A 27,394-nucleotide genomic window follows, 5' to 3' on the forward strand; every position below is an offset into this window, starting at 1 on the left:
ATAGCCTTCCAGCTGAAGTGGTAGAGGTTAACACAGTAAAGGAGTTTAAGCATGCGTGGGATAGGCATAAGGCTATCCTAACTATAAGATAAGGCCAGGGACTAATGAAAGTATTTAGAAAATTGGGCGGACTAGATGGGCCGAATGGTTCTTATCTGCCGTCACATTCTATGTTTCTATGTTTCTAAAGCTATAAAAAATAGCTTTCTTATAGAGACATTTATAGTATAGTAACCCCCCTTTTTTCTCCCTCTTTTATTCTCTAAGTAATGTAACATGTTTTTGCTTATATTATAGACAAGAACTAATGAAATAATGTATTCTTTATTGTCTCCCTTTCACTTACATAAAACCTCATACAGAATATATAAGTATGGATATTCCTCCTCTATAACGGAGTTATTGCTTAGATAAGTTAATATAAAATTATTCAGGAAAAACAAGAGAAAGGGAGAATGAGAAAGATGAAAGGGCAATGTCAAAGGAAACAAAAGAGAAAAAGATGAAAGTTAGAAGAGGAGGTAGAAGAAGGAAAACAGCAGAGAACATTATTTATTGAGATACCCAAACTATACAGTATATGGGTAATATATGTATATTCCTAGCTATATATTTGTTTTCCCTTTTTATTTTCTTGCTTTGCTTTGTTCTTTTCTTCTATTTCTATACTATGTCATTTTTATACATATGTTCTTTTCTGTATTTAAGAGAAGTAAATCCTCTCTTAAATAGGGGAACATGAGTCTAAAACCTGTTGGACTGGCATTCTTGCTCTTGAGCAGTATAGAAATCAGTAACATCTCTTGGTTAGAAAGGAATTCTACACTTCTAGCCAGGAAACATGTATGCAGAATGTTTATATTCACATTAACAATCATTTCCTCTCTCTATCCTTAGAAATATCCACTGAAGTATAACACTGGGAGCTGCATAGTCAACAATGGACCTTCTGCACCGGTTGTGTATGACTATGGAAATGCTGAAAAGGCAGCCAATTACTATTCTCCAGCTGGAAGAGGTAAGGCAATATTTATCTATACATAAATTTGAACCTTAAATCAGGACAACCATGTGTGTTCACACTATGTCCTCCTTCTTTCTCATTCTGCAGGCGAGTTTACTGCCGGCTTTGTCCAGTTTCGAGTTTTTAACAATGAAAAAGCAGCATTGGCTCTGTGCCCAGGAATGAAGGTGACAGGATGCAATCCTGAACATGTAAGTATGGACACTTTCTGCCTCTTCTAAAGCATATACAGGCATGACTAGTACAGGTCCAAACATGGGCAGGGCAAGTGAGGGGTAGTCCCATGTCTCAAGCTTTCACAGGCACTGTTAAATGTGGACACAATCGAGGAGCTTGCACAGTGCAATCTCTGGGAGCCATGCACCTCTTACTGCCCAGCAACCAGAGACAGACGTGTTGGCTATGCGGTGGGCAGAGTTACTGATAGCAAGCTCATATTCTGACACCTGTTGCCTCTCTTTGTGAGCAGCAAGCTAAGGAGATCAACACTATATACAGTGACAAAATCATTTGCAGGGACAATATCTTATTATAGGCAGAGACAACATCCTATTAGAAATCATCTATCCTTTTCTCTTGGTTTAAGGTAAGGATAAGAAGATAACATAAAATTATAATTGCGTGTATTAGTCTTTATCTAATTATGTGTATTTGTGTGTGTATGTCTCTAAATGTCTACTAGTGTATGACAATGTGAGTGGTAGTATATGTCTGCATGAGTGATTTTGTGCATCTTTGTGTTTTGTGTATCTATGTGTCTGTGCATTTGTGTACTTATATATATCTAAGTATATGTTCCAGTATGTGATGTGTTGCTAATTAGTTTGATATGAGTGGCAAGCTGTACATTGATTGTGCATTTTTCATAATTAGATGTTTGCAAATGGCTGCTAATGTATGTGTGATAAATTATGTGTGCAGAACTGCCCTCAGGAATGTAGTTATTTTGTAAGAAGCCAGTTTAAGGAAGAAATCCTGCCAGAGCACATATCCCCAATATGTGGTCAATATGGGGATATATATATATTTTTTCTCAGACTGGACCACACTGCAGAGCACCCACACAGGGGGCTTTTTAATTAGAGCACTGCTGGTTCCCTTTGAACACTTACTGCAGTGACAGAAGGATGTGATGTTTGATCATTTCCTCTATATGTACAACATACCATACAGGAGCCAAGAAAAGCCTGGAACTTGCACTAGCACTCTCCTCCTAGACCCCAGGGAAGCCACCCTCTTGCAGAAAGTGAGAAAGAAAACAGAAGTGTAGCTAAAACATCTATATTTTTTGACATGATTGTGACTTCTACTCTGTGTGCATGTGTCTGGTTGGCATTGTGTGTACGTGTGTTTGTACTTGACTGTGTGTATATGTATGGCTTGGTTCTGTGTATTGTGTGTCTTTCTAGTCAGGTGTATATGTGTGTGTATGAGTGTTACATATTGAAAGACTAAAGTCCATCAAGTTCCACCTTAAAGCCCATTCTTTTATGCTGTTAATCCAAAATAAAGTAAAAACAAACAATTTTAGCTAGATCTAATTCTGCCACAAAAAGGGAAAACGTCCTTCTTGACTCCATAATGGCAATGAGATTTCTCCTTGGATCAACAAACTGTTTACATACATACCATTTATATATTTCATGTGTAAGTGAGTAAGTAGGTGTCTGGCTCTTGGGTGTGTGTGTGTATACACATATATATTGAAGTGGGTAGTGGGGTGGCCCTGCCACTATTTTTTTTTAATAGGGTCTCAATATTTCTAATGGCCTCCCTCCATGTGTGTGATTGTGTGCACAAAGGTGACCTCACAATTCTGTTATTAAGGACACCTCAAGTAATAAGGACCAACCTAAAACAGCATGTATGAGATGAGGAGATTTTGTGGACATGCAGAATACACTAATCTACTAAAATTAACAAATCTGTAGCTCAAATCATGACATTAATTGCCATTCATTAGTGGCACTAATTAGGGATTGTTAGAAACCTATGCACACACATTTCTCTGTTTTCCAGCACTGAGAATAACACAAAGTAAGCCTTTCCCTAAATACCTCAAAATAAATTATATCCTCTTTACAGTTACTGACAGTGCAAAGTGCAGATCATTTTATTCCCTATCGGAGGGTAGAAAACCGAAATTTTGTATCCTGTAAACCCAGGGACACAGTTTGTCCAAGAGGCCTGTCTAAATTTTGCATGAGTCCATTTATTCCAATATATATTTGACTAATTATGAAAAAATAACCATGCCACCACACAATATAAATTCTAGAAAAGATAATTAGCACAGAATGGATTTGAGGATGGAATGCTTCAGAATATTTAAAAAAAACTTTTTGAGCAATTTGTTGATTTTTTTTTATTATTACAAATAAATTAAGTAGGCATTAGAACAAGCCATTTTCCCTTGCAGACCATCTCAAAGGATGTTATCAGTCTGTAACTTCTAACTATTTCTTGTAGCACTGTATTGGAGGAGGAGGCTTTTTCCCAGAAGGGAATCCCATCCAATGTGGAGATTTTTCTGCCTATGACTGGAGCGGATATGGGACACACAGAGAAGCGAGTACCAGCAAGGAGATAACTGAGGCAGCCGTCCTGCTCTTTTACCGCTAATTGGAAATTTGCACGTCACTTTAAACACTTTTTGAAATAAAGAAATATTAATGAACGTTTTATACAATTTTCTGAGTTTTGCTCATAGAGTAGTATTGCTGAACACCACTGTTAGAATGGGTAAATACTTATACTCAGATAAAAAAAATCAAGATGAAGAAAAAAGGATTATCTCCCATCAAGGGTACCATATCATCAGTGTGTCTGCGAATCAACTGTTCTCTTGTGCATAGATCTAAAAAGAAAAAACATAGTGTGCACCTTTACACGTATAATAACTCTAATAAAAATCACACTTACAGAATATCAGTAGGTAACACAGCACATCACCATAAGATGATATGCCAAGTCTTGGGTCAAAATGCTGCAGTGTTCCTTTTGTTATAATAAATGTGCTGGGAGCTAATGGACGGTCTGGTGTAGCACCCTTGGCTTATGTGGACTGAGTGCGGTTCCTATTGGTATATTGCATTAACATGGTATAGAACACAGTTCAGTTTTTCACACTCAATAAAATTATCAAGGGTTGAAGCAGCAAAACTGCTTCCTTAAGCTAAAGTTGTTTTGGTACCTATAGTGTACCTATAAAAAGTTTTACAAGCATACAGGTACACGCTATGTTGTGCACAAGAGAACAATTTGATTGCATAGTACCCTTTATGGGACATATGCCGTTTTTTCTCAATTTCTCTGAGTACATTAATTAACTCATTCAAAAGCAGGGTCAAGCAATGCTACTGTTTTCCATTATCTGTAGTGTCCTTTGTGTTTAGCATTGAAGTTTAGAATATTTTAAGGGTTCTTATAGCATCTACATATTATTGTGTATAAAACAGTAATTGCTCTTTTACATTATATTCTCACTGCCAATTTTAAAAGGCGTTTGGTATTGTTATACATTGGTGTATATTTCTCATTACATTCTGATATGCAATTCCAATAAAAAAAATAGAGTTGAAAATATCAATAGAAATGCCTAAGTCATAATGCAGCAAAATTATTATTGAACTGATTTCTATATACCATCATTGTAAATAAGTCATGTATGGATGTAGTGGGGAATGTGATGCAAATAAGAATAACAGAGCCTACCCCAAATATCCCCCAATAATGAGAGACACCGAATTTGGATGAAACAGGCCACAGCATTTATTAAACATAAGACTGTAGGACTCATCAAACCTTTATTAACTTTATCATTTAATTATAACCAGAGATAAATACATAAATAATCCATAACTTAACATATAAATGAACACCTAGGCCCTACAGACTTTACATAAATGTCCTTGCCAATGAACCACGTGCCTATGCACCAACTTGCCTACTGGGTTCTCGCCTCTCCCCCCATCCAAACCAAATTCCATTTTCCTTTTAGTGTTTACCACCAGCCGGCTTTTAGCTCTGTGGGCACGTCCAAGTTAGCAACTGAAAAGTTTACCCTACAGAGCAGGGGATGTTGAGACCCGACCTTGTCCATATCCTGACACTTAATGTAACTGCCCCCCAAACCTATTGGCAAGGACACGCCAGTGGGGGGCCCCACCCTAACCACTCAAGGCTTGTTCCACCACTTCCAGATTAAAAAGGTCGAGCCCGACCTCTGTGAGGTGCACATCACCCCGAAATAAATTAGCCACCTCCCATTCCAACACCCTGTGGCGAACCGGGATCCCTTTCACCCCCAAGACAAACTTAGAGACACTCCTATTTAATTTAATACGGCAGTGTTCCATGGCTCTCTCAGTAGTTACGGGAAATGACCTCCGACCAGGAAACAGAACTAAGACGTGCGCCAAGTCCCTCTTAATAGCATCCGACAACTCCCATATAGGCATTGTCCCAAGATCATTACCCACCCAGGTGAATAACTAGGATGCTCAGCACATCCAGTAGGCAGGAGGTGGTCGTGGATCCAGGGTGGGTGAGAGACGGCGAGACCCCAGCACAGCTGCCTCGCTGGTAGTGGGGTCCGCAGTGTGGATGGTGTCGGTTGGAGTGCTCGGAGTCCTCGGCAAGCGCTAGGAGCATCGATTGGCGGAGGTACTCGGTCGGAGTGCCAACATCCGTTACACTACCCAAATTACATAAAGATCCTGTACATCCTCAGGGTAGACCCATTGTGGCAGGGGTAGACTCTCTACTTCCCCCCCTGTCACACTATATAGACTCACATCTTCAACCTCTTGTTTCATCAAGTTGGTCATATCTTAAAGACACCATGCAATTTCTCCAGCTCCTTAATGATTTTAAATGAAATGAGGATTATCTACTTGTCACTTATGACGTTAGTAGTTTATACACGATCATTCAACATGATAAGGGCTGTGAGGCTGTGGAATTTTTTCTGAATAAATCAAAAACTTTTCATCAAGACAGAATTGACTTTATTTTAGAGGGAATTAGTCTGATTTTAAACAATAATTTTTTCTGGTTTGAAGGGAATTTTTATCTACAGAACAGGTACAGCCATGGGCACCAAGTTTGGACCCAGTTATACTAACCTTTTTCGGTGTTTTTGTGGAAATTATTTTATTTTTTTTCTGGACATGACTCGTGACAAACTTGGTCCTGTATCAATGGTACATAGATGACATTTTCTTTGTTTGGAAAGGAGATCATGCTATTTTAGATTTGTTTTTAAGTTTTTTAAATTCCAATTCTTGGGGTATAATTTTAACTCAAGAAGTAAGCCACGAAAAAGTGTATTTTCTGGATCTACAGACTTTTATAGAAAGAGGTATTTTAAAAACGTCTACCTATTTTAAATCAGTAGATTTAAATGGCTACATTAACCCCTTAAGGACCAAACTTCTGGAATAAAATGGAATCATGACATGTCACACATGTCGTGTGTCCTTAAGGGGTTAAAATAGAAAGTTGTCACTTTAACCCTTGGTTAAGTAACATACCAAAAAGACAATTTACAAGATTAAGGCGTAATTGCACAGATGACACAACCTTTTTAGAACAATCAGAAATTATTAAAAAAAACTATTTTATGATAAGGGATACAAAAAAGTAGATGTGGAAAATCAATTTATGGAAATCCTGAAAAAAACAAGAATAAACCTACAGGACAAGAGATTAATTTTATATGCAATTATAATTCTCAAAGTGGGCTAAGAAGATTGTAAACAAGCATTTGCATATTTTAGAACAATATATTACAAGATAATTTGAGTCAATTTATAGGAACAAAACCTAAAATTATATATGGGGAGCTAGGAATCTTAGATGGATCTTAACTAAAAGCTGTATAACCAAAGAAATAAAAGAAAAATATATATTAGGTTCTGAGTTAAAAGGTTTTTGTAATTGTGATAAATGTGAGGGCTGTAAAGAGACTATAATACAGTGTTATCTGTTTTATCTCTTGTAATGTAAATAATGTAATGTATCTTCTCTCTTGTGACTGTGGCCTGCAATATGTGGGCAGAAGCACTAGACCTCTTAAAATAAGTATAGGCGAGCATATTCTTAATATTAGGAAATAAGTACAAAATCACTCAGTATCCGCCCATTTTGCCCAATACCGTAATGGTGAACCAAAATGTTTACATTTTATAGGGATTGAAAAAGTAAAAAAAACCTTGGAGAGGATGAGATTTTATTATGAGTTTTAATAAAACTGAGATGAGGTGGATCTTTGAGTTGGGCATCTCCTGCTGGCATGAATATAGATTGAGATTTTTAACTATATTTTAAAACCATCATTTTAGCCACTTAGAAAATATCTTCTCCTTTTTCAATTCAATAAAAGTTTATTTCTTCTCTCATTTCACTTTTTTATCACACTTTTTTATTAAATGTTTAATACCAATCATGTTTTACTGTTTTTTAATCTTATCTGCTTTTTGAGATATATGTAATATAGTCAGGGCCGGCCTTAGGCAATTAGGCGCCCTGTGCGAAAAGTCTTCACGGCGCCCCACCCCCCACCAAGTTGCCTTAATATAGTAACACACACAGGCACCTGGGACGTGTGTGTCATGAGGCAAACAAGGCATCTGCCTTGGGCGGCACTTTGCAGGGGGCGGCAAAAAAGCCGCCCCCAAATGCCCAGGCAGATCCCTTGCTTGCCTCGCATCCTGGAGGGCTCAAGTGCTGGCCGGCTGGCCAATTTACCACTATCTTTTCTCCTGTATTCAAAATGGGGCATGTCCAGTCTTGTTTAGCAGCCACTTAGTCACAAACCCAAAATTAGCATTTATATATATTTTTTTTTTGCATTTTTCACACATAAACTGCCATTTCACCGATGATATTATCAGTATAATACATTTTACTGCTCTAAAACACTCATTTGTGTAGAGTAATGTCTCACGAGTACAACAGTACCCCTTAAGTACAGGTTTTATAGTGATTTGGAAAGTTACAGGGTCAAACATAAGATTTGCCCATTTCTGTTTTTGTAAATTGCTATTTGCCATATTGGCTGTTGCATTTAAGACGGTATGGCAGTCCAGAAATGAAAATTAACCCCACCGTATTTTATTTTCACAAAAACTGCACTTTTAATTGTGGTTTCATTGTCATGATAGGTTTTACTGTTTTAAAGCACTCATATTTCTGTTGAGCGAAGTCTCCAGAGTATAATAATACCCCCTTTGTACAGGTTTTATGGTGTTTTGGAAAGTTACAGGGTCAATATAGGGCTTGCCCAATTCAGTTTGCCAGATTGGTTTGCTGGGTCTGTGTTGCATTTGAGACCATATGGTAACCCAGATATGTGAAATAACCCCGTCATGGAATACCATTTAAATATAGACAACCCACTTAGTCACAAACACTGGCCAAAGTTAGCGTTTTTATTTGTTTTTTATAAAAACTTTTTTTATATATATAATAAATATATGTTTTAATTTATATATAATATGTGTGTGTGTACATACATATAAATATGTGTGTGTATATATATATATATATATATATACATACTTTTAATTCCTGTATATGTATTATACATAATAATTAAAGCAGTTTAGAATATATTATACATATATAATGCATTTATATGATTTCATTATAAGTGTATTTTGAGATGTGTATATATCTCAAAGTACACTAAAATAAAATCAAATATATGCATTATATATGTATTATATATTCTAAACTGCTTTAATTATTTTATAATATATTATTCATGTATGATATATTTATTTTAATTTTTTTTTTAAATTTTTAGCAGCCTGGGGGCCTGCCTGACAGCTCAGGCAGTCTCCCTGCTGGCAGCTCCATAGCTCCATAGACTTCTATTGCGGCCATGTGATCATGGTGATCACATGGCCCTGGAGGGCTGGGATGGGCAGAGCTGCTGCAGGGGGACTGCTGGTGTCTCTGGCAGTCCCCCACGACCGCGATCGACCGGTCCAGGTAAGTCCAGGGCTCCTATTTGCTGCATATGTACTAGGTGCGTCCGCGGTCCTTAATGACCATTTTTTGTTGGATGTACCTAGTACGTCCGCGATCGTTAAGAGGATATGTATTTATAACGTTATTCTAAATGTATTTTGATTTAAATATATGTATATTAATATCAAAATACAGTTAGAACAAATGTAAACCAATAAATATATATATATATACATATATAAAAAAAATGTATTAAATTTTTTTTTTTTTTTACATTTATAATCTTTATTCGGAGATATCAACTCCTTTTTTCCCTTTTTTTTCCTTTTTTTTTACAAGGTAAACATTATTCAAAAAAATAGTAAAAACATCACATAGAAAACAGTGAACCAAACATAACAATAGAGTTTCTTTTACATATATGTAGATAAAATAACAGTGTTTGTTCTTAACACATCCGTAAATTTATCTAAAATTCCCACTTAGACAACCCCACAGACAAAACCATACAGAAAAACAAAACAAAAACAAAACACCAATTGGTCATATAAGGTCACACTTAATAGAGATATCAGTCTCAATCATGGACCCAAAGTATTTCAGAAGATTATCTATAGATCACCAACAAGCATCTAGCCTCACAAGCCAGGAGTTATAGCGCTCTTGATATTTTCTATTTAACCCAGCTTCCATTTTTAATTTATATTTAATTTGTTCTTTAACTATCGACCAGGAAGGCACTAACGCCATTTTCCAGTACCTTGCGATAGATAATTTGGCCGCTAGAAGTATATGTAGAATAAGCGGAAGTGAATTGTAACTAACCTGGCGGATATCTAATTGTAGAAGACACAATTGTGGTACAGGGGATAATTCAATCGTGGTGATATGTTTTATCTTAGCCAGGATCATTTTCCAAAACTTCTGTATATAACCACAATCCCACCATATATGTAAATAATTCCCACAGACCAAATTACATCTCCAACAGATGGAATCGCCTGAAGTATTAAACTTCTTAATTTTGCTAGGTACCATATACCATCTGTTTACAATTTTAAATTGGCATTCTACCAGATTCAGACAGTGAATATATTTATAGACCAAGTTTTAAGCTTCTCTCCATTGTTTACAAGTAATCTGAATGTCCAGATCTTTTTGCCAGGAATTTATTATAGCTTCCAAAGGTTTATCCAGATCTTTTTGCATTAGGCTTAATCCCATAGATAATACTTTTTTAGGAGAATCTCTAGTAAGAATATTTCCTAAATCTTTCAATCGATCAGAATTTTCTGTGATAACATATTGATTGCAAAAAACTTTTAACCTAAGGTAACTAAAGATCTCCTTATTATCTATTTTATATAATTGTTTTAAAGTCTGAAAATCCATCCACCCATTACTATCCATTAAATCTTGAAATTTATATATCCCCTTCTCAATCCAGCTTTTTGGATTGAAGTTGAGCATATAGTGTGATATATTCCCTAAGGGAAGGAGGGGAATTAGCTTATTATAAAGACCTAGGAAATTTTTAGTTTTTTCCCACTCTCTTAGAATATTATTCAAAATAATACTAAATGATATGGGGTTTGAATTATGATCGATCCTTGATTTTAAGGGCCAAAAGAGCAGAGACAAGTCCAACAGAGATCCCTCGGTGGGAGTAAGATCTTGTTCTAGTTTGTACCAGATCTCATTCTTACTATCATTTAATTGAGTAATGGCCGCGTGTGTAAAAGTCGCGGCTTTTTGATAATCCTTTAGGATAGGGACCCCCAGGCCCCCCATTTTCACTTTTAAAGATAAACGGCTTAGGCATATTCTTGGTGGCTTATGTAACCAAATAAATTTATTTAAAAGGGATGAAATTTTTATTTTATTAAATTTATTTATTGATGATTTTTATTTTTTTAATTTTTAAATCCATTTGCATTCTTTCTAGTTGGTGCATCCATCAATTGTGACATAAAGGTGTTATTTAACAGGTTCAAAAACCTGATTCCCTTTGCTAAATTACTAGTTCCTCTCTCCTAAAATATGGCTGGGTAATTTATACCTGTCTTTCAGGTTACTAAAAAAAAGCAAGAACTCAAGGTGCTTGTAAAGGTAATTTAAAATGTAGGTCAATATAGATGAATTAGAAAAATATCTACAAGTCAAACCAGTTTTCTGTTTGGCTGTTTTGACTTTAAATGGGAAGTTCACTTTAATTTTACTTAGAATTTTTGGCAATTCTCAGTTTAGTAAATAACACTCTTTGTGACTGGAAGTATAGCATAATAATTTTAAAAGAGGGCAATTTGTTTTTCTGATCCTATTTCTGGGGTTAGGGTTTTATCTTCAAGTGTAATATCTATACATATTCTTAAGAATTTAATTGCCCTCAGATATATGAGAAACAGCACACCATATTACCTTTGCATTGAACTTCAAGAACCATCATTTCAAATTGTAAATCAAATTGTAAATCCATCATAATGCTACTGTAATGGCTAAGATGATAGGTGTACCCTAGAGCTGTTACCCGGTAATGGGGCAAACTATTTTACAACAGTTTGGCCTCTTACAGGGTTCTGCCAAGGTCTCCACTGAAGCAGGATTTATGACATTCAGCTTCTGCACAGCTGCAGAAGTTGGAGGTCAATTCTGCCAATCGTGTATTGACTGAGAGTGTCATCTGGATAAGAAGAGAGGAGGAGGACCATGGGGGAAAGTCCTCAACAACCTGCAGGCATCCCCAAGGCTCTGCATCCCAAAGTTTAACATATGGAACAGATGTCCACCTGGGATCTCTATTAAAGGACCACTCTAGTGCCAGGAAAACATACTCGTTTTCCTGGCACTAGAGTGCCCTGAGGGTGCCCCCACCCTCAGGGTCCCCCTCCCGCCCAGCTCTGGAAAGGGTGAAAAGGGGTAAAATGTACCTTTTTCCAGCGCTGGGCGGGGAGCTCTCCTCCTCCTCTCCGCCTCCTCTCCACCCCGTCGGCTGAATGCGCACGCGCGGCAAGAGCTGCGCGCGCATTCAGCCGGTCGCATAGGAAAGCATTTACAATGCATTTACAATGCTTTCCTATGGACGCTTGCGTGCTCTCACTGTGATTTTCACAGTGAGAATCACGCAAGCGCCTCTAGCGGCTGTCAATGAGACAGCCACTAGAGGATTAGGGGGAAGGCTTAACCCATTAATAAACATAGGAGTTTCTCTGAAACTCCTATGTTTATAAAAAAATGGGTTAACCCTAGCTGGACCTGGCACCCAGACCACTTCATTAAGCTGAAGTGGTCTGGGTGCCTAGAGTGGTCCTTTAACCCCTTAAGGACACATGACGTGTGTGACACGTCATGATTCCCTTTTATTTCAGAAGTTTGGTCCTTAAGGGGTTAAAGGGACATTCCAGGCACCAACACAACTTCATCTAAATTACATTTTTAAACCCTTTAGGTAGCGCAGAAGCGCAGGAAAATTCAGTGATTAACTGGTACAATAAAGAATTGTCAGATGATGAACAAGTAATCCTGTCTAAAGGTTTGACATTATGTCCTAAATATACACCTAAGCATGTGGAGGTTGATCATGATTTATAGAAGGTTTTTTTTTTGTAATTTGAGACATAAGGTGTTTTTTCGACAAACAGAGATTTCCTATAGTAGAAAAAATATCTGTGAATACACCACTGATATTGAATGATACAGAACTTAAGGACACGTGTATTCAATCCACCAAGTAGTAACCATGCTTTGGAAACATTGATCTGTTAGGGAGATGTGGACAATTTGTTACACTATAGGCATTTTGGTAGAGAAGGGCACACTTCCCCCTTTTCTTACTATACAGCAACTGAGAGCCTCTAAAGCCTTAGAAAATAATCAAGATATTGTTATAAAACCTGCAGATAAGGGGAGTGCCATTGTACTTATGGACAGAGTGAACTATGTGAAAGAAAATCTATAGACAACTCGATGCTGTTGATACCTACAAAAAAGTCCAAACCGATCCCACTATGATTTTAAAGCATGTAATTGATGAGGTTTTGCAAGATGCCCTAAAAAATGATTATTGTCAAAGATTTTTTTCAATTTCTTCAGGTTTCCTCTCCAGTGATACCAGTGCTGTACACATTAACTAAAATTCATACATCTTTAATTGATCCACCTGGCAGACCCATAGTGGCAGGGAATGGCTTTCTTTTGTCACTTTTGCTAAAAATTTTAGATTTTTATTTCAAGACCTTTTTTTGTCCAGTATCAAATCATATAGAGGTGATTGAAAAATTGAATGAAATCAGTGAAACAGACAATTTATTGCTCATCTGGTATGATATAATCAGCCTCTACACCTCCATCCTTTTGTCCAGGAACAAATCCTACAGAGGTGCTTCAAAATTTGAATGAAATCAGTGAAGCTGACAATTTATTGCTCATCACATATGATGTAAACAGCCTTTATACCTCCATCTCACATTATGTTGGTCTATTGGCTACGAAAGATGCCTTACACATCACTTGTTTATAGTGATACAGTAATTAATTTTTTGTTACAACTGTTAACTTTGGAAAAATAATTTTTGTTTCAGGAAGATTTCTATTTGCAGACGAAGGGCACTTTTATGGGTTTCATTGTAAACTCCACATACCCGGAAGTAAGGACCCGCGAAAGGAAAAACGCCGGTCCAGCTGTCATGAGTTATCCATCCATTAAAGCATTACTATAAGTAGAACCTGGTCTGGAACATATACAGCGATCCCTGAGGAAGTCCCAACGAACGAAACGCATAGGACTTGCTATTTTTCTTAATCTGTTATTTCTTAATCAGTTGTTTTTACTATATATTCTATCACCATACCTGTGGAAACGATCTGGAGCTTCCTGTTACACCATGTAGTTTGACAACCACGCTGGCTGTGGTGATATGCTTTTTTATATCTGATATTTTGTAAGTGCAATGTTGTACAATAAATGTGTCATATTTTAATACCATCTGCACTATACATATTTTTTTTCCTCCTCCTTATAACTCTGAGACATTAAGAAGACTGTTCCTGAGAAATCTTTGACCCTGTTAATGGGAGAAACGCCTGAATATACATCCATTCTGTGAGTTCTCTACCACCCACACCGTGATATTTAACCATAACATACTTCACCATGTATACATTTTGTATTTTACAGATTTTGTTGTAGAGTCATTTACTCAGGTTGTATAATTATTCCATTATCCCAGTTTGTATTTACATATATTCTCTAGGACCTTTTTTGGTAACTTTTTTCTCTATTTCCCAAACTTCACATTGCCAGCATTTTTATGTCACAACTTAAAGAAAATGTAATCTACAAAAATGCACTGTTTAAAGATCATACCATCAAATAGTAGAACTACATAAATGACGTGCTGGTATTGTGGACTGGCTATTTGGATCCCTTAATTTTTTATCTTTCTAAATGGTTGTTCAAAAACCATTACGTTTACAATGGCTGTTGACTCTAAAACCATTCAATTTAAAAACCACCCTTCATTTAAAAAAAAATTCACTCTTAAACCATTCAAATGTTTAATATTTTAGTTATAAAATCCAACAACAGACTAGAAATCAGCTTGTACAGGAAACTGCTAGAAAAAGAAATGGTGTTACATTACACCAGTTTCCACCATCCATCTATATTTAAAGGTCCACCAAAGAGCAGGTATAAGAGCTTTCTTTTTCAGGTCACTTATATTCCCAGAACACTATTTAGTCCATCTCTCTCCTTTTTTTTTTTTTTTTCAACTTGAATTTTATTGAGGTTTTGTATACACAGGGTACAAAAAGGAAAAAGGGGGGGGGGAAGCCCACAAACATCAATATTCACATATTCACCGAATTACATATTTACATATTTACAGGGTATACAAATCATACGCTATGGCGTTGTTCAGTCGGTGAGAATATCAGTCACAGGTTGTTGACAGGTTGTTAATAGTTGTCACTATGTTTCAATTGTCAATGTTTGTTAATTATCATACTTTTCGAGTAACGATATTTTATCAAGAAGCAATCAAGTAGCAATAGACAACGAGTAGCTATAGACATTTACCATTAATGGGGAGCGAACATCACCACGTAGGTGGTTGGTCTACCCTCCAGTGTATCAATGTACCCGTGTGTTGCGTAGGTATTGTCCCGTATTGTGTTATACTCTTTAGTAGCAATACACACCTTGTGCATTGTCGGTGTTCTGCGTGTGGCATTTCTACTCACTTTAGTGATTAATCATCGATACTTATGTACATAATAATATACCTAGCAGTGTCCGACCAACTTAGGTGAAATGCTATGGGGAACCCAGCATCTAATATGTTTCTTTCGCTTATGTTATAAGAGACATTTCACATCCTAGGAACATTTCCATGTAAACGCTTTTTCTTTTTTCAACCTATGATTGTACATGTCAATATCGAGCGGCTGCTACCTTGTATCTAGCTGCCTTGTATCTATCTCAAGATAGGATATTGCTGGTCCCTAACCTTAATTCCAGGTCTTTCCATCTTTGCCAATTTAGGTGTGATGTGGAGATCTGTTTAGGAGTTGCAGCTGATAATGTTTCGTATTTAAGAAATTGTTTTATCTTATACCAGAGTAGTGATGTGCTTGGGCATCCAGTTTGTTTCCAATGACATGCTATCACATTTCCTGTAGCTAATAGTGATAATATCATGAGATGGTTATCGGCATGGGGTAGTGTGTTAGGGAGTAATAGAAAAAGGCTCAGTTGGGGGCTGAGCGGGGGGAGCTTAATTCCCAATTGTTCCCATACTCTTTGTGTTTCTACCCATAGTGGTTTTATATCCGGGCACTCCCACCATATATGGGTCATCGTTCCCCTATGGTTGCCACATCTCCAGCAAGTGGGAGGGGTCTGGGGGTATTTCTTGTGGAGTCAGGTGTGAAATACCATCTGTAGATGAGTTTTCTATGAGCTTCGACATGGGAATAACAGGTCGTGAAACCTTTCAGAGCTTGAAGTGACGTTAACCATTGTTTGTCATTTGGAGAGTGCATACATTATTTTGCCCATTGTGTGCGATATTTGTGTTCAGGTTGTGGTGTTTGGTATCTCAATGTAGCATAGCACATCGAGAGAGTTTTGTTCTTAACTGGAGTATTGTAACATCTATTATATATGAGTAGAAGATGCTGATCAGAAGTGCATGAAGCCACTTGGGTGAGGGCTACCTTGTTAGCGATCAAACTTTTCAATTGGATGTACGGCAAAATGAATGAGGATGGGAGGTGGTATGTCGTTTGCAAGTCTGGGAACGGTCGTATATTTCCCTGGTGGCAAATATCAGTAATACGGGTAATTCACAATTCTTTCCACTTGTTTAGGGACAGCCATGGAGATAGTGAAGCGAGAGCCGTAATAGGTGCCCAGGGAGAAAATTTGGTGTTATCAACCTGAGAGCGATGGAGGTGATCCCATGCGTGTATTAAGTGTCTACTAGGTGGTAGCAGTTGTTGGCATTTGTATCTAAAGTGCTTAGGTGTCCACATGTAGTCTAATGCTGAGCTTTTGTGGTCATACTCGTTTTCTAGGTCTACCCATTGCAGTGTGTGTTTTGGGGCATGTAGCTTTACAGCATTTTCTAAGAGGGCTGCTCTTTGTTAGGTCACAATGTTTGGGAACCCCATTCCTCCTTCTGTATAGGGGGATTGTAAAAGAGATAAAGGTAGTCTGGGTTTCTTTTTTTCCCATATGTAAGTGGTGAGAGTATGGTTTGAATTTGTTTGTGTATCGTAGGTGAAAGGGGTATTGGTAACATTCTGAATATATACAGTAGTTTCAGTAGTACCATCATTTTGACGGCATTAATTCTTCCTAGCCAGGAAATCATGACATCTTTCCATTTGTGTAATATTTGTTTACACATTTGTGGTAGGGTGGAAAAGTTACATGTGCTAATCCCCCTGTATGTGCCCGTTATCTTAACTCCTAGGTACGTGAGGTGCGTTTGTCGCTAATCAAAAGAGTATTTGTGTTTCAGTATTTTAACGACTTTTGTTGGAAGGCATATGGGTAGTGCTTGGGTTTTAGTTTGATTGAGCTTGTAGTACGAGACCTTTCTGTATTCCTCTAAGGTGTGCATGAGGTGCGGTAGTGTAAGTTCTGGATGCGCCCTAGAGATGAGAACGTCATCTGCGAACATCAATAGTTTGTATTCAGTGTTATTGATGGTAATGCCTTTGACAGTTTCGTGGGCTCGGATTTTATATGCCAGGGGTTCTAGGGACAACACAAATAATAGGGGGGAAAGCGGGCAACCCTGGCGCGTACCATTGGTGATTGAAAAAGATTTGGAGATGAAGCCTGGGTGTGTATAGTGCTTTGATGCCTGTGACATATTCTGTAGGGAATCCGAATTTGATCAGGACTTGGTCCATATAGTCCCAATTAAGTCTGTTAAAGGCCCTCTCAGCGTCCAGCGCTAGGAGAAGGCCCTCCATATTGTGTGTTTCCATATGTGCTAGGATGTCGAGGATTTTCCTCGTGTTGTCGGAACCTTGTCTGTTTTTAACAAAGCCCGATTGGTCATTGTGTATAATGCGTGTCAAAATATGTTTGAGGCGGTCAGCTAATATCTTAGCATATATTTTCGTGTCACAGTTGAGTAATGATATGGGTCTAAAATTTTGACAAATTGTCACTGGTTTGCCCGTTTTTGGAAGCGTGGAGATGTATGCTTGGAGCATATCTGGCGGCATTTTGCCCGTGGTGAAGCAATGGTTAAGGAGCTTTGTCAAGTGTGGCGCTAGAATGTCAGAAAAGGTTTTATAATAAAGGTTAGTAAACCCGTCCGGTCCTGGGGATTTATGGGAAGGCAGCACTGTAATTGTATCTTTCAATTCTTCTATTGTAAATGGCTTAGTGATTGTTTCTATTTCTTCCTGAGTTAGAGTTGGAAGATTGACTGTGTTGAGGAAGTCCTTAATTTGTGCCTTGGAATTACGTCTGTGTTGAGAGTATAGAGAGAGCTATAGAACTTTGCAAATGATTCTACTATATCTTGTGGATTCATGATCCTAGATTTATTGGGGTTTAATAAATATGCTACTCTAGAGTTGACTGTTTGTGCTTTTAATTTGGATGCTAGAAGTGAACCTGCCCTATTCCCTTGAGCGAAAAATTTATGTTTATATCTCTGTAGTATGTAATTTGTTTTGTCTATTTCGAGAGTCCGTAGCTGGTCCTGCAGATCCTTCAGTTTAGCGTAATGTTCTGGTGACGGGTTCATCTTATTAGTATGTATGAGGGATTTTATCTGTTGGAACAGGTCATTATGCACAGTTTGTCGTTGTTTTTTAGCATAGCTAGAGTGTTTTATAAAGAGGCCTCTATGTACAGCTTTATGGGCCTGCCATAACGTGGGGGTAGAGATTTCGTCTGTGGTGTTAGTCTGGAAGTAGGCTTCCAGTTCCTTTTTAATTTATGCTGTGACGACGGGGTCCCGTAGGAGTGACTCGTTCAGTCACCAAGAGCCTTTACCTTGGTGCAGGTATTGAGTCGAGATCGTTAGCATAATTAACGTGGTCTGACCACGTTACAAGACCTATCTGTGTGGATAGAACTTTGGGTATCAGTGATGTATGTATGAGGAATCTATCTATCCTGTAATACGAGTTGTGTGCCTGTGAGTGGAAAGAAAAATCTTTTTCGGAGGGGTGGAGTGCCCTCCATATGTCCACATATTCTGAGTCATGTATTAGTCTCCTGATAGTACAGGATGAAAGAGATTGTTTTTTCATGGTTTTGCTAGATACTTGTAGGGTTGAAGTGGCTGTCTAGAATAAAATTTGTGTCCCCTCCTATGATCAATGTCCCAAATTTGTTGGTGTCTGCCATCGATAGAATTTTGGTGAGGTAAGTTGTGTGGTTGTCGTGTGGGCCATAGATGTTTATAAGGGGAAAGGGTTCATTATTAAGGAAGCATTGGATGTGAAGGTATCTACCTTCTTTGTCTCCCAATTTTTTGTGTAGGGAAAAGGCTACATCTTTGCTGAATAAGATTGAGACCCCTCTTTTTTTCTTGGTGCATCCAGCGTGGTAGCCTATGTGGTATTGTTTTGATGAGAATTTGGGCCTGTTAGAGTTCAGGAAATGGGTTTCATGAAAGAAGGCTATTGAAGCTTTTGCTTTTTTCGCTTCTTCCAGGGCTAGTCTCCTTTTGTAGGGGGAATTCAACCCTTTAGTATTCAGTGATAGTATTGTTAGTGCCATTTGGGTGTTTGGGCATTGCGTTCCTTAATGTATTGTAGTGTGGCCATGTTATCGTGTGTATGATGTGGAGTGACATCCGCCACTTTTGTGGAGCATTCCCTCTCGTGTTTAATCGAAACCTGACTTTGAGATTGTGTCTGTATAGTCAGTCGTTATTTCCAACGACTTCATCCCTGCGTTCCGGTGTACCATATACAGTGTTTGTAGGCGGGGGGTAAACTTGGGATAGGGAAGGGGTGGGAGTAAGGATCCGTACCTTAACTATATACATGAGCAGGGTTAGACAGAGGCCGTCTACCCAGTACGAGCATTTTAGTGGCCCCAGTGAGCCGACATGGGGGGAGAGGGAGATCCGTGGTATATATAACTACACCCTTAATTGGGAGATCTATATAGGAGTTATCCGGTATGACCAAAACAGATGTGTGATGTTTGGTACGTGCACTAATACACGTCTATAAGACGATATACATTCATAACATACTAGTTCTTTACGCTAGGTATTCATATGACCATGTAGCACAGTACCCTATGCAATATAGTTTAGGAACAACATCTTATATAACATAATAAAGGAAACAAAACAATATGGAAGTATGTCATGCTCACGTATCCAAACAGTACGAGATCTTGGTAAGTCGGATAAAACAGTTGGAGAGTTGTTACTAGTCCTGAATTATTTACGTGAAAGTCTCATAGACCATAATTTATCAATTTTCGTGGGTGATTTATTTGAATTCTGCGACTGCATTTCTTCCTCTGGCGGGGCGACTTGCACATTCCAATCTTTAAGCAGTCTGTCACCATGTGTATATGGTGTTCGGTACCGTTCCTTCTTATGACCAGACGTGTAAGGTATCCCCATTTGTAAAGGATATCGACATCTCGAAGTGCCTTAGTTATTGGTGCCAGTTCTTTGCGTTTAGCTAGTGTTGCTGCAGATAGGTCTGTAAAGAGTTTGATATGTTGGAATTCTGTAGGGATGTTATCTTGATTCCTCGCTGCTCTCATTACCATTTCTTTGGACGTAAAATAGTGTATACTGGTAATCACGTCCTTAGCTGCAGTATTCGTTAGAAATTTAGGCCTTGGTAGGCGATGTATGCGATCCAGTCGGAGCTCTTCCAGTGAGAGTCCTGGGCATAGGGCCTTGAATAGGCCTACTGCGTAGTCTTGAAGTTCTGAGGGCTTGATTTCTTCAGGTACTCCTCGTATCCGGATATTATTACGTCTGTCGCGGTCTTCTTGATCCGCGATTTTGGATTCCAGGTATGTCACCTGAGTTTCTATGTTCTCACAAGCTGCTGTGAGCACCTATAATTTCCTCCATTTTATCCTCCAGAGAGGAAGTGCGTTCACTTATTTCTTTGATGTCAGCCCGAACATCATGGGCTAATTTGGCAAATTCTGCCTGTAAGGTATGTTGGAGGTTCCGGAGCATACATTGTAAGGCATGTTCCGATGCAGGTGCAGTGTTTCCCGCCGATATTGAAGTGCTGTCACTTCTATCCGAGCTCGCAGTTGGTGAGTTTGGGCCTTCAGCGCCATCTTGTAAACTGGTGCTCGGCGGTGCGAGGGAGGAGATCTGGGTCGTTGCGGGTCGTACCCTCGCTTTTTTCGGGGCTCTTTGTGCCATGATGTGTTAGGATCTCCACTGGGGTTAATTAGTATATTTCGTCGTAGTTATCGCTGTTTTAATCGCGGTTTGGTAATCACCCTCACGGGAGCTGACAGTTCACGCGTCCATCTATGCGTGCTGCCAGGCCACGCCCCACCCATCTCTCTCCTTTTAAATCTATTTTACATAGTAACTTATATATTTCTTTTCAAATGCAGATTTTAAGTCCTCAAAAGGAACTTGCATCTTAGATAAGGTTTCCATAGTAGGAACATTAATAAGGCATACAGATCTCACATAAATAAGGCATACATGTCTCACTTTAGAAACACACCCTTTCAAACAAGAATCACTCCAGCTTTTTATCTCCTTTCAATCCTTTTATATTTCTTTCAATTTAGAGAGAATAGTCTTTCACAAAAGTAGCATCAACAAAATTCTCTGCAGCCCCAGAATTTTTAGGTATAAAGGAGCACATGTACACCCAAGGCTTGTCTTCCAAAAGATCTTAGGTGTGGGGGTTTCTGGTTTATTAGGCCATGTCAAACGGAGAAGTCCCTTTTCCCCCGTTATAAACAAAGGCACTCCTTTCTCCTGTACTGTTACTGTTTTTTTGGCTACAGATAACCTAATAAGCTAAAACTGCACAGGTTCAGGAATAGCCACAGTAGTAGATTCAAATGAAGTGAAGATTGGATTTTTTTTTTTTTTTAGGTCTGTCTCTAGTATTGTGCCTATGCCTAAGGTGTTCATCTATACGTTATCAATTCTTCTATATTTTCTGGCAAGTCTCTTGTTGGTCCTATCAGAGAGACCATTCAAGAAAAAAATCAACAAAGGCTTGATTATTCAAATGAACCTCCAAGTGAGAACCCTGTTTTATTTTTAAGAGAGTTTGTGCAGCATTCACTCACGCGAGAATCAAAAGTCATTTTAAATCCAGCCACAAATTCAGCATAGTTATACACCGAAGGACTGCCATTGTCCCATAATGGGTTAGCCCAGACCAAAGCTCTGTCAAAAAGGAAGTTGATCATGAAGCCCAAGTTGGCCCTGTCAGTTGGATAAGACCTAGTTCAAAGTGTATACTAATTGAACACTAGAATCTCCACCATAATGCATAGGGGATGTCATATGAGATGGCGTGACTGAGCAAAGTCAGCAAAGCAAGGTCAAATTGATCCATATGGTGATCCATATCTTCAAACCATGCGTCATAAACAGATGCTTCTGGGTTAACACCTCCAGGGTCCTAGGCACTATTAAAAGTTCATGGTATAGTAAATCCAACATGCAGAGTGTTACCTCAAACAGTAATGAACATATTACCGGATCTAAGAATGACCAGGCTTAACGATACAGAAATAGAATAGTTAGGAATATTCAAAATATAAAGGGAGATTTTAGAAGGGAGAGAGAAAATGAATAACAGAGTCAAGGATACCAGAGGGCATGGAAATAGAAATACACAAGCCAAGTCAAGGTCACCAGAGATTAGATAGTCAAAACACGCAAGCCAAGTCAGTTACCAGAAAATAGACACTGACAATATAAAACACTAGAGGCATCAGACACTGGACCACTGTTAAGCACATGTTCTTGGGTAAACAGAACTTGAGATTGTTGGACTACAACCCGTCTTTAAGGGTTGTCCCTTTCTGTTTTCAGCCTTGAATTTCTTCAGGGTCAGCAGCTGCTTGTTGGTCCTTCAGGAGCTTGAGATCTGTGAGCTTTTATCTTCAGTATGGCCACTTCTTCAGGAGAAGTAGGGTATCCATCAGTTTCTTGATTGCCATGGTGTGCTTAACCTGCATGCCAGTTGCTGTGAGAAATCTTCTTGTCTTCCAGATTGATCCAAAATCATGTGCCACACCTGTGGCATATCTTGAGTCAGTCTAGATATTAGCATGCTTTCCTTCAGGCATTTGCATGCTACTGTGAGGGCTGTTAATTCAGTTTCTTGAGCAGACATGGATGAGGGAAGTGAAGATGCTTGAAGTACTTGATCCCATATAGTGACAGCAAATCCAGTATGGTACCTTCCCTTTTCGTCCGCAAATCTAGAGCCATCCACACACGGGGTGAAATCATAGTCTGGCAAAGCAACTTGGGAGATGTGTTGTCTCCATTTTCATCTGTTCAAAGCAATCATGAGTAGTATCAAGGCTGTATCAGAAGAACGTCAGGGTCCATGTCAAGGCTGAATTTCAAAGCTGTGTCATTTCCCCCCTGGGACGTGGCAGAAGAGTGGCCACAGTGAGAGAGTGGCATCTCTGCAAGGTGACATTAACTGGAAACAGAAGGGAGGATTGGAGAGGAGACGGAGGTGGCGGGCAAATGAGAGGTGCCTGGGTTGAACTTTGGAAAAGGATGGCAGCAATATCATGAGGTGCAAGAATAGTGCGTTTATGGCTTAGGACTAAGTCAGTTGTCTTATCCAGGAGTGCCTGTGCTGAAAACACTGGATGGAGACAGAAGGGAACCATAAGATTGTGTAAGAAAACCAGAGGCATGACCCAGTCTTTCAGAGACAAACAGTTTGGCAGTGGGGGAGGCCAGGGCAGGGGCCAAGGTGATAGAACATTGCAAGGCACAGAAGCTTGAGTACGCTGCAGGGGACAGAGAAAAAGTTCAGTCTTTGAATAAAAGGTACAGGCTTTAGGACATCATACAGGTAAAGACCTCAGGTATACAGGCCCTGCTTTAGGAAATGAGGTTTAAAAAGACATGGGGGGGCTTGTACAAATAGCTGTGATTCCCCTCACTCGGTCCCGGGTGAGGTGACGGGAGCCATGGGAAAGTCAATGTCCCAAGAAGACCACTAAAGGCAACATTGCAGCATCCTATTGGAGGCCTTTCATCCTTATTCAGGAATGTAGTAGAGTGAGACAGGAGCATGTCGGGGTTAAGCACAATGAGAATTTCCAGGACAGTAGCCTCATTAACAGTCTTGTATTTTTGTGGCTCAACCTTCGCAGAATTATTCTTTAATAACAATGGGGTATTGCAGGGAGAGTTACAGGAGAGCAGGTTACCATTTGACACCAGAGCTTTAACCTGTTGGGAAATAGCAAGAGCTTGGGCAGGCGTTGAAAGACATCTGCACCTAGTAAATTAATTAGACAGATAGAGGAAGCCAAAAAGCAGGGCTTAGTTAGCAGGCCACTCCAAGGAGTGCCATATACAGGAGGCAACAATATTGGATAGAAATGAGGAGGCAGGCAGAAATCTCCATAACTATGAAGGCCGCAGATAGCCCCCTTGGGTATGGGTCTTGTGATATACTACAACCCAAGTCAGAGAATATTTGGGACAACCTGGTGTGATACTTCTCCAAAGATGCTAACATATCGTGTATGACATTGTTAATACAGGTAGCCTGATCGGCTAATTGGCCTTGGGCTTAAATAAGGCACGCCATGTGGCGGAATGGGTCTGTAGGTTTTGGGCAATTCTTCAGTCGAAGGGCATGGGTAGTTTCTCTGGATCTGGGAGAGAGCCCACCAGGGTTGTGGTCTAGAGAGAGAGACCTTCAGAGCAAGGCATCATGGGATACAGGGTGAACAGATGTGGCAGGAACATTACCACAAGGCATATGTACCTTTAATCATCACAAACCAAAAAAAAGATTTTCTTGGTATTTGAAAACAGAAAAATAAAGAAGAATTAATCCATAAAACTCTTTCGCCTTCCATTTACTGACCTTGGCTCTTGCAGCCTGAATATGTTTATCATTATAAATAAAGGTTTGTGGTAAGTGAAGTAAAGTTTTTGTCTGTCTTTCAGTTAAATGTTAACTGTTGAAGTACTGCACTTATAATAATTAGATTAAATTAATTATACCACTCTGCAAACTTAAACGACAATCAAGTAGGTTCTGATTTAAGAAAAAAATTATACAATTTCTTTTAGGGTAAAAACATTATTCATTATTAAAGTTGTCACTGTAAAAATACGATCTTTAACTATCATGATTCAATTATGTGAAGATACATGGTTAAAATCAGATAAACTGGTCACTGCTTAAATTTAATCTACAAGTAACCGTTCAGTAAATGTAAAGGAACCTGCATTGTATAGCTATTACTTTTTTTTTTTTCTGCAAGACATAGGCATTAATATACATTCAACTGGATAATTAACTGGTATGCACTTATACTTATATTTAACAGAAATCGTTTGTAAGCCAGACCGCAGCTGCATATGGCATTTTAGCAATAATTTTCAATAATAGTTCAGATATTTACAAAGTCTAACCATCTTTGTAATTTACACATTATTATTTTTTTATACCATTAATTTATAGTAACTGTATTATATTACATATTGTCACTGACACATATCTGATACAGGGAAACAAATAGCATGATTGCTTTAGTAATTATAATTTTTCTGTCTGTGCACCACATTCCTGGAAGTCCAGAATATAGCAAGAAACCTTGTTGTAGAAATGTCTCGGTTTATGTTTACAGGAGTTCCATGCTTTGCAGTTATGTACATAATATATAGAGTTTAACCCCTTAAGGACCAAACTTCTGGAATAAAAGGGAATGATGACGTGTCACACACGTCATGTGTCCTTAAGGGGTTAAGGAAAGCTGCATGCCCCCAAATAGGACGAGCATAACAGGGGTAGGCCTCATGATGGAGGCAGCCATGACAGGGGTGGGAAAGGAAGTGATGGCAGGGGAGAAAGGGACGGCCATGACATGTGTGGGAAAGGAAGAGACAGGAGGTGAAAGCATAGTAAGAGCGGAAGGAGTAGGAGTGTAGACGTGATTGTAGATAGTGGTAATTGGGTGGAGGTCACGGGGGCTAAGCCAACCTCCTTCCCTTCGTGTCAGGCGCCATTTTAGGGTGGTGGCTGGAACATACTTTCAACATTACATTATACTATAACTTATAAAATGAATCAAATAAGCATTATCCTTTGCAAAATGAAATACTAAACTGTAAAGAAATTGCCAAACTAAAAATTTAAATTAAATTCTGTAACTCAACATTATCAGTGTCTAAACTACACTTAAGTAAACAACTTTGGAAAATAAAACTGGCAAATTAAATAAGACAATTGATAACATTATGTATTTAACAGCCCATAAGCTGTTCATTGAAATACAATATTTTTTACACCTAAGCTTGTAAAACCCATATAAACAATATTCAATATGCCCCATTATTACTTCCAATGCTCCCAAGAATCATACAAGCACCACATAGACCAATATACAAATCAAATAAACATGTTATGTCTCACAAAATTCAACCAACTTCTCCTACTATTCAACATCCATATTCCACATTGCTTAATATTCCAACAAATCTCACTTGCCATCAGCTTAACTTGTCCAAATATTCCTTTATTATTGTAACAGCTTCACTTCCTAAACACCGTAACCATCCATTGGTATTCCACCATCCTCTCTCTGCCCTATTCTCAAACATTACACATGCATAAAACAGGTTAGATAAAGCAACATCTCATAAACAGTAACTCTGAGAAATAATCAGTGCAGAAAGGCACTTTATAATAAGTGAGAGCCAAGCACAGGATAATACAAATACTTTACACAATTAATTCCTAAGGTTATTGTCCGTCAATAATCCTCCCTTTTTGCAACTTTCAGCAGCAGCTCGAAGACCTATTAAAATCAACGTTACATGGCTTAGCGACCATTCCCACATTCCTCACTGCTGCAAGTAGTAAGCACATAGAGGTGGGAGTGGAGGGGGAGAGATAGAGACACAGAGCAGCTTTAACAAATTTACAGGCAGAAAAATTAACTATGTGAGCGCTGTAAAGTTGCATAACAATAATGAAATCAGTATAGAAATCACAAATAAAATATATGTGCACATAGTCTTGAGTCAAGAATAAACCACACGACGCACACAGATGCAACCAAACCACACACACTACAAACCCAGCTGAGTAATAACCACAATGTAGTAAGGAATAACAATATATCAACCATAACAACAATAACATAACAAAAATAAATCAGCAAAACCCTGTTCCTCTCTGAACAGTATAGCAAAATCCACGGCCCCTCTCTGGGCGGTAGCGTTCCCTGCCCTCTAGGCGGTCAAGCAAATAGTATCAAAACCCAGCCTTTCTCTAGGCGGTAGCAGTCCCTGCCCTCTAGGCGGTCAAGCAAATAGTATCAAAACCCAGCCTTTCTCTAGGCGGTAGCAGTCCCTTCCCTCTAGGCGGTCAAGCAAATAGTATCAAAACCCAGCCTTTCTCTAGGCGGTAGCGGTCCCTGCCCTCTAGGCAGTCAAGCTAATAATAATAATCATAAGAAAAATCCCCAGCCCTTCTCTGGGTGGTCGCGTTCCCTGCCCGCTAGGCAGTCAAGCTAACAATAATAACCATTAAAAAAATCCCCAGCCCTTCTCTGGGCTGTCGCTTTCCCTGCCCACTAGGCAGTCAAGCTAACAATAATGCCAATAGTACAATGCAATTCCCTGTCTCTCTCTAGACAGTCAAGCAAATAACAATGCAATGCAATAAAACTTA

The 27,394-nt window shown here is 38.7% G+C and overlaps 1 protein-coding gene across 2 annotated transcripts in view; it reads left to right on the plus strand.

Annotated features, from left to right (window-relative positions):
• LOC134583131 (intelectin-1-like) overlaps window positions 1-27,394 on the plus strand; it is a 524,948-nt gene that overhangs the window by 11,274 nt on the left and 486,280 nt on the right. Inside the window, exons 4-6 of one of the 2 annotated variants that reach the window (XM_063439931.1) lie at window positions 898-1,018; window positions 1,112-1,215; window positions 3,494-3,713. The exons of the other annotated variant lie outside the window; for it this stretch is intronic. Coding sequence (XP_063296001.1) covers window positions 898-1,018; window positions 1,112-1,215; window positions 3,494-3,646 — 378 coding nt within the window. The 3' untranslated portion in view covers window positions 3,647-3,713. Of the gene's footprint in view, window positions 1-897; window positions 1,019-1,111; window positions 1,216-3,493; window positions 3,714-27,394 lie in introns of those variants that run through there. 2 annotated transcript variants of the gene reach the window in all.

The sequence above is a fragment of the Pelobates fuscus genome, chromosome 13 (genome assembly GCF_036172605.1).
Source record: "Pelobates fuscus isolate aPelFus1 chromosome 13, aPelFus1.pri, whole genome shotgun sequence".
NCBI lineage: Eukaryota > Metazoa > Chordata > Amphibia > Anura > Pelobatidae > Pelobates > Pelobates fuscus.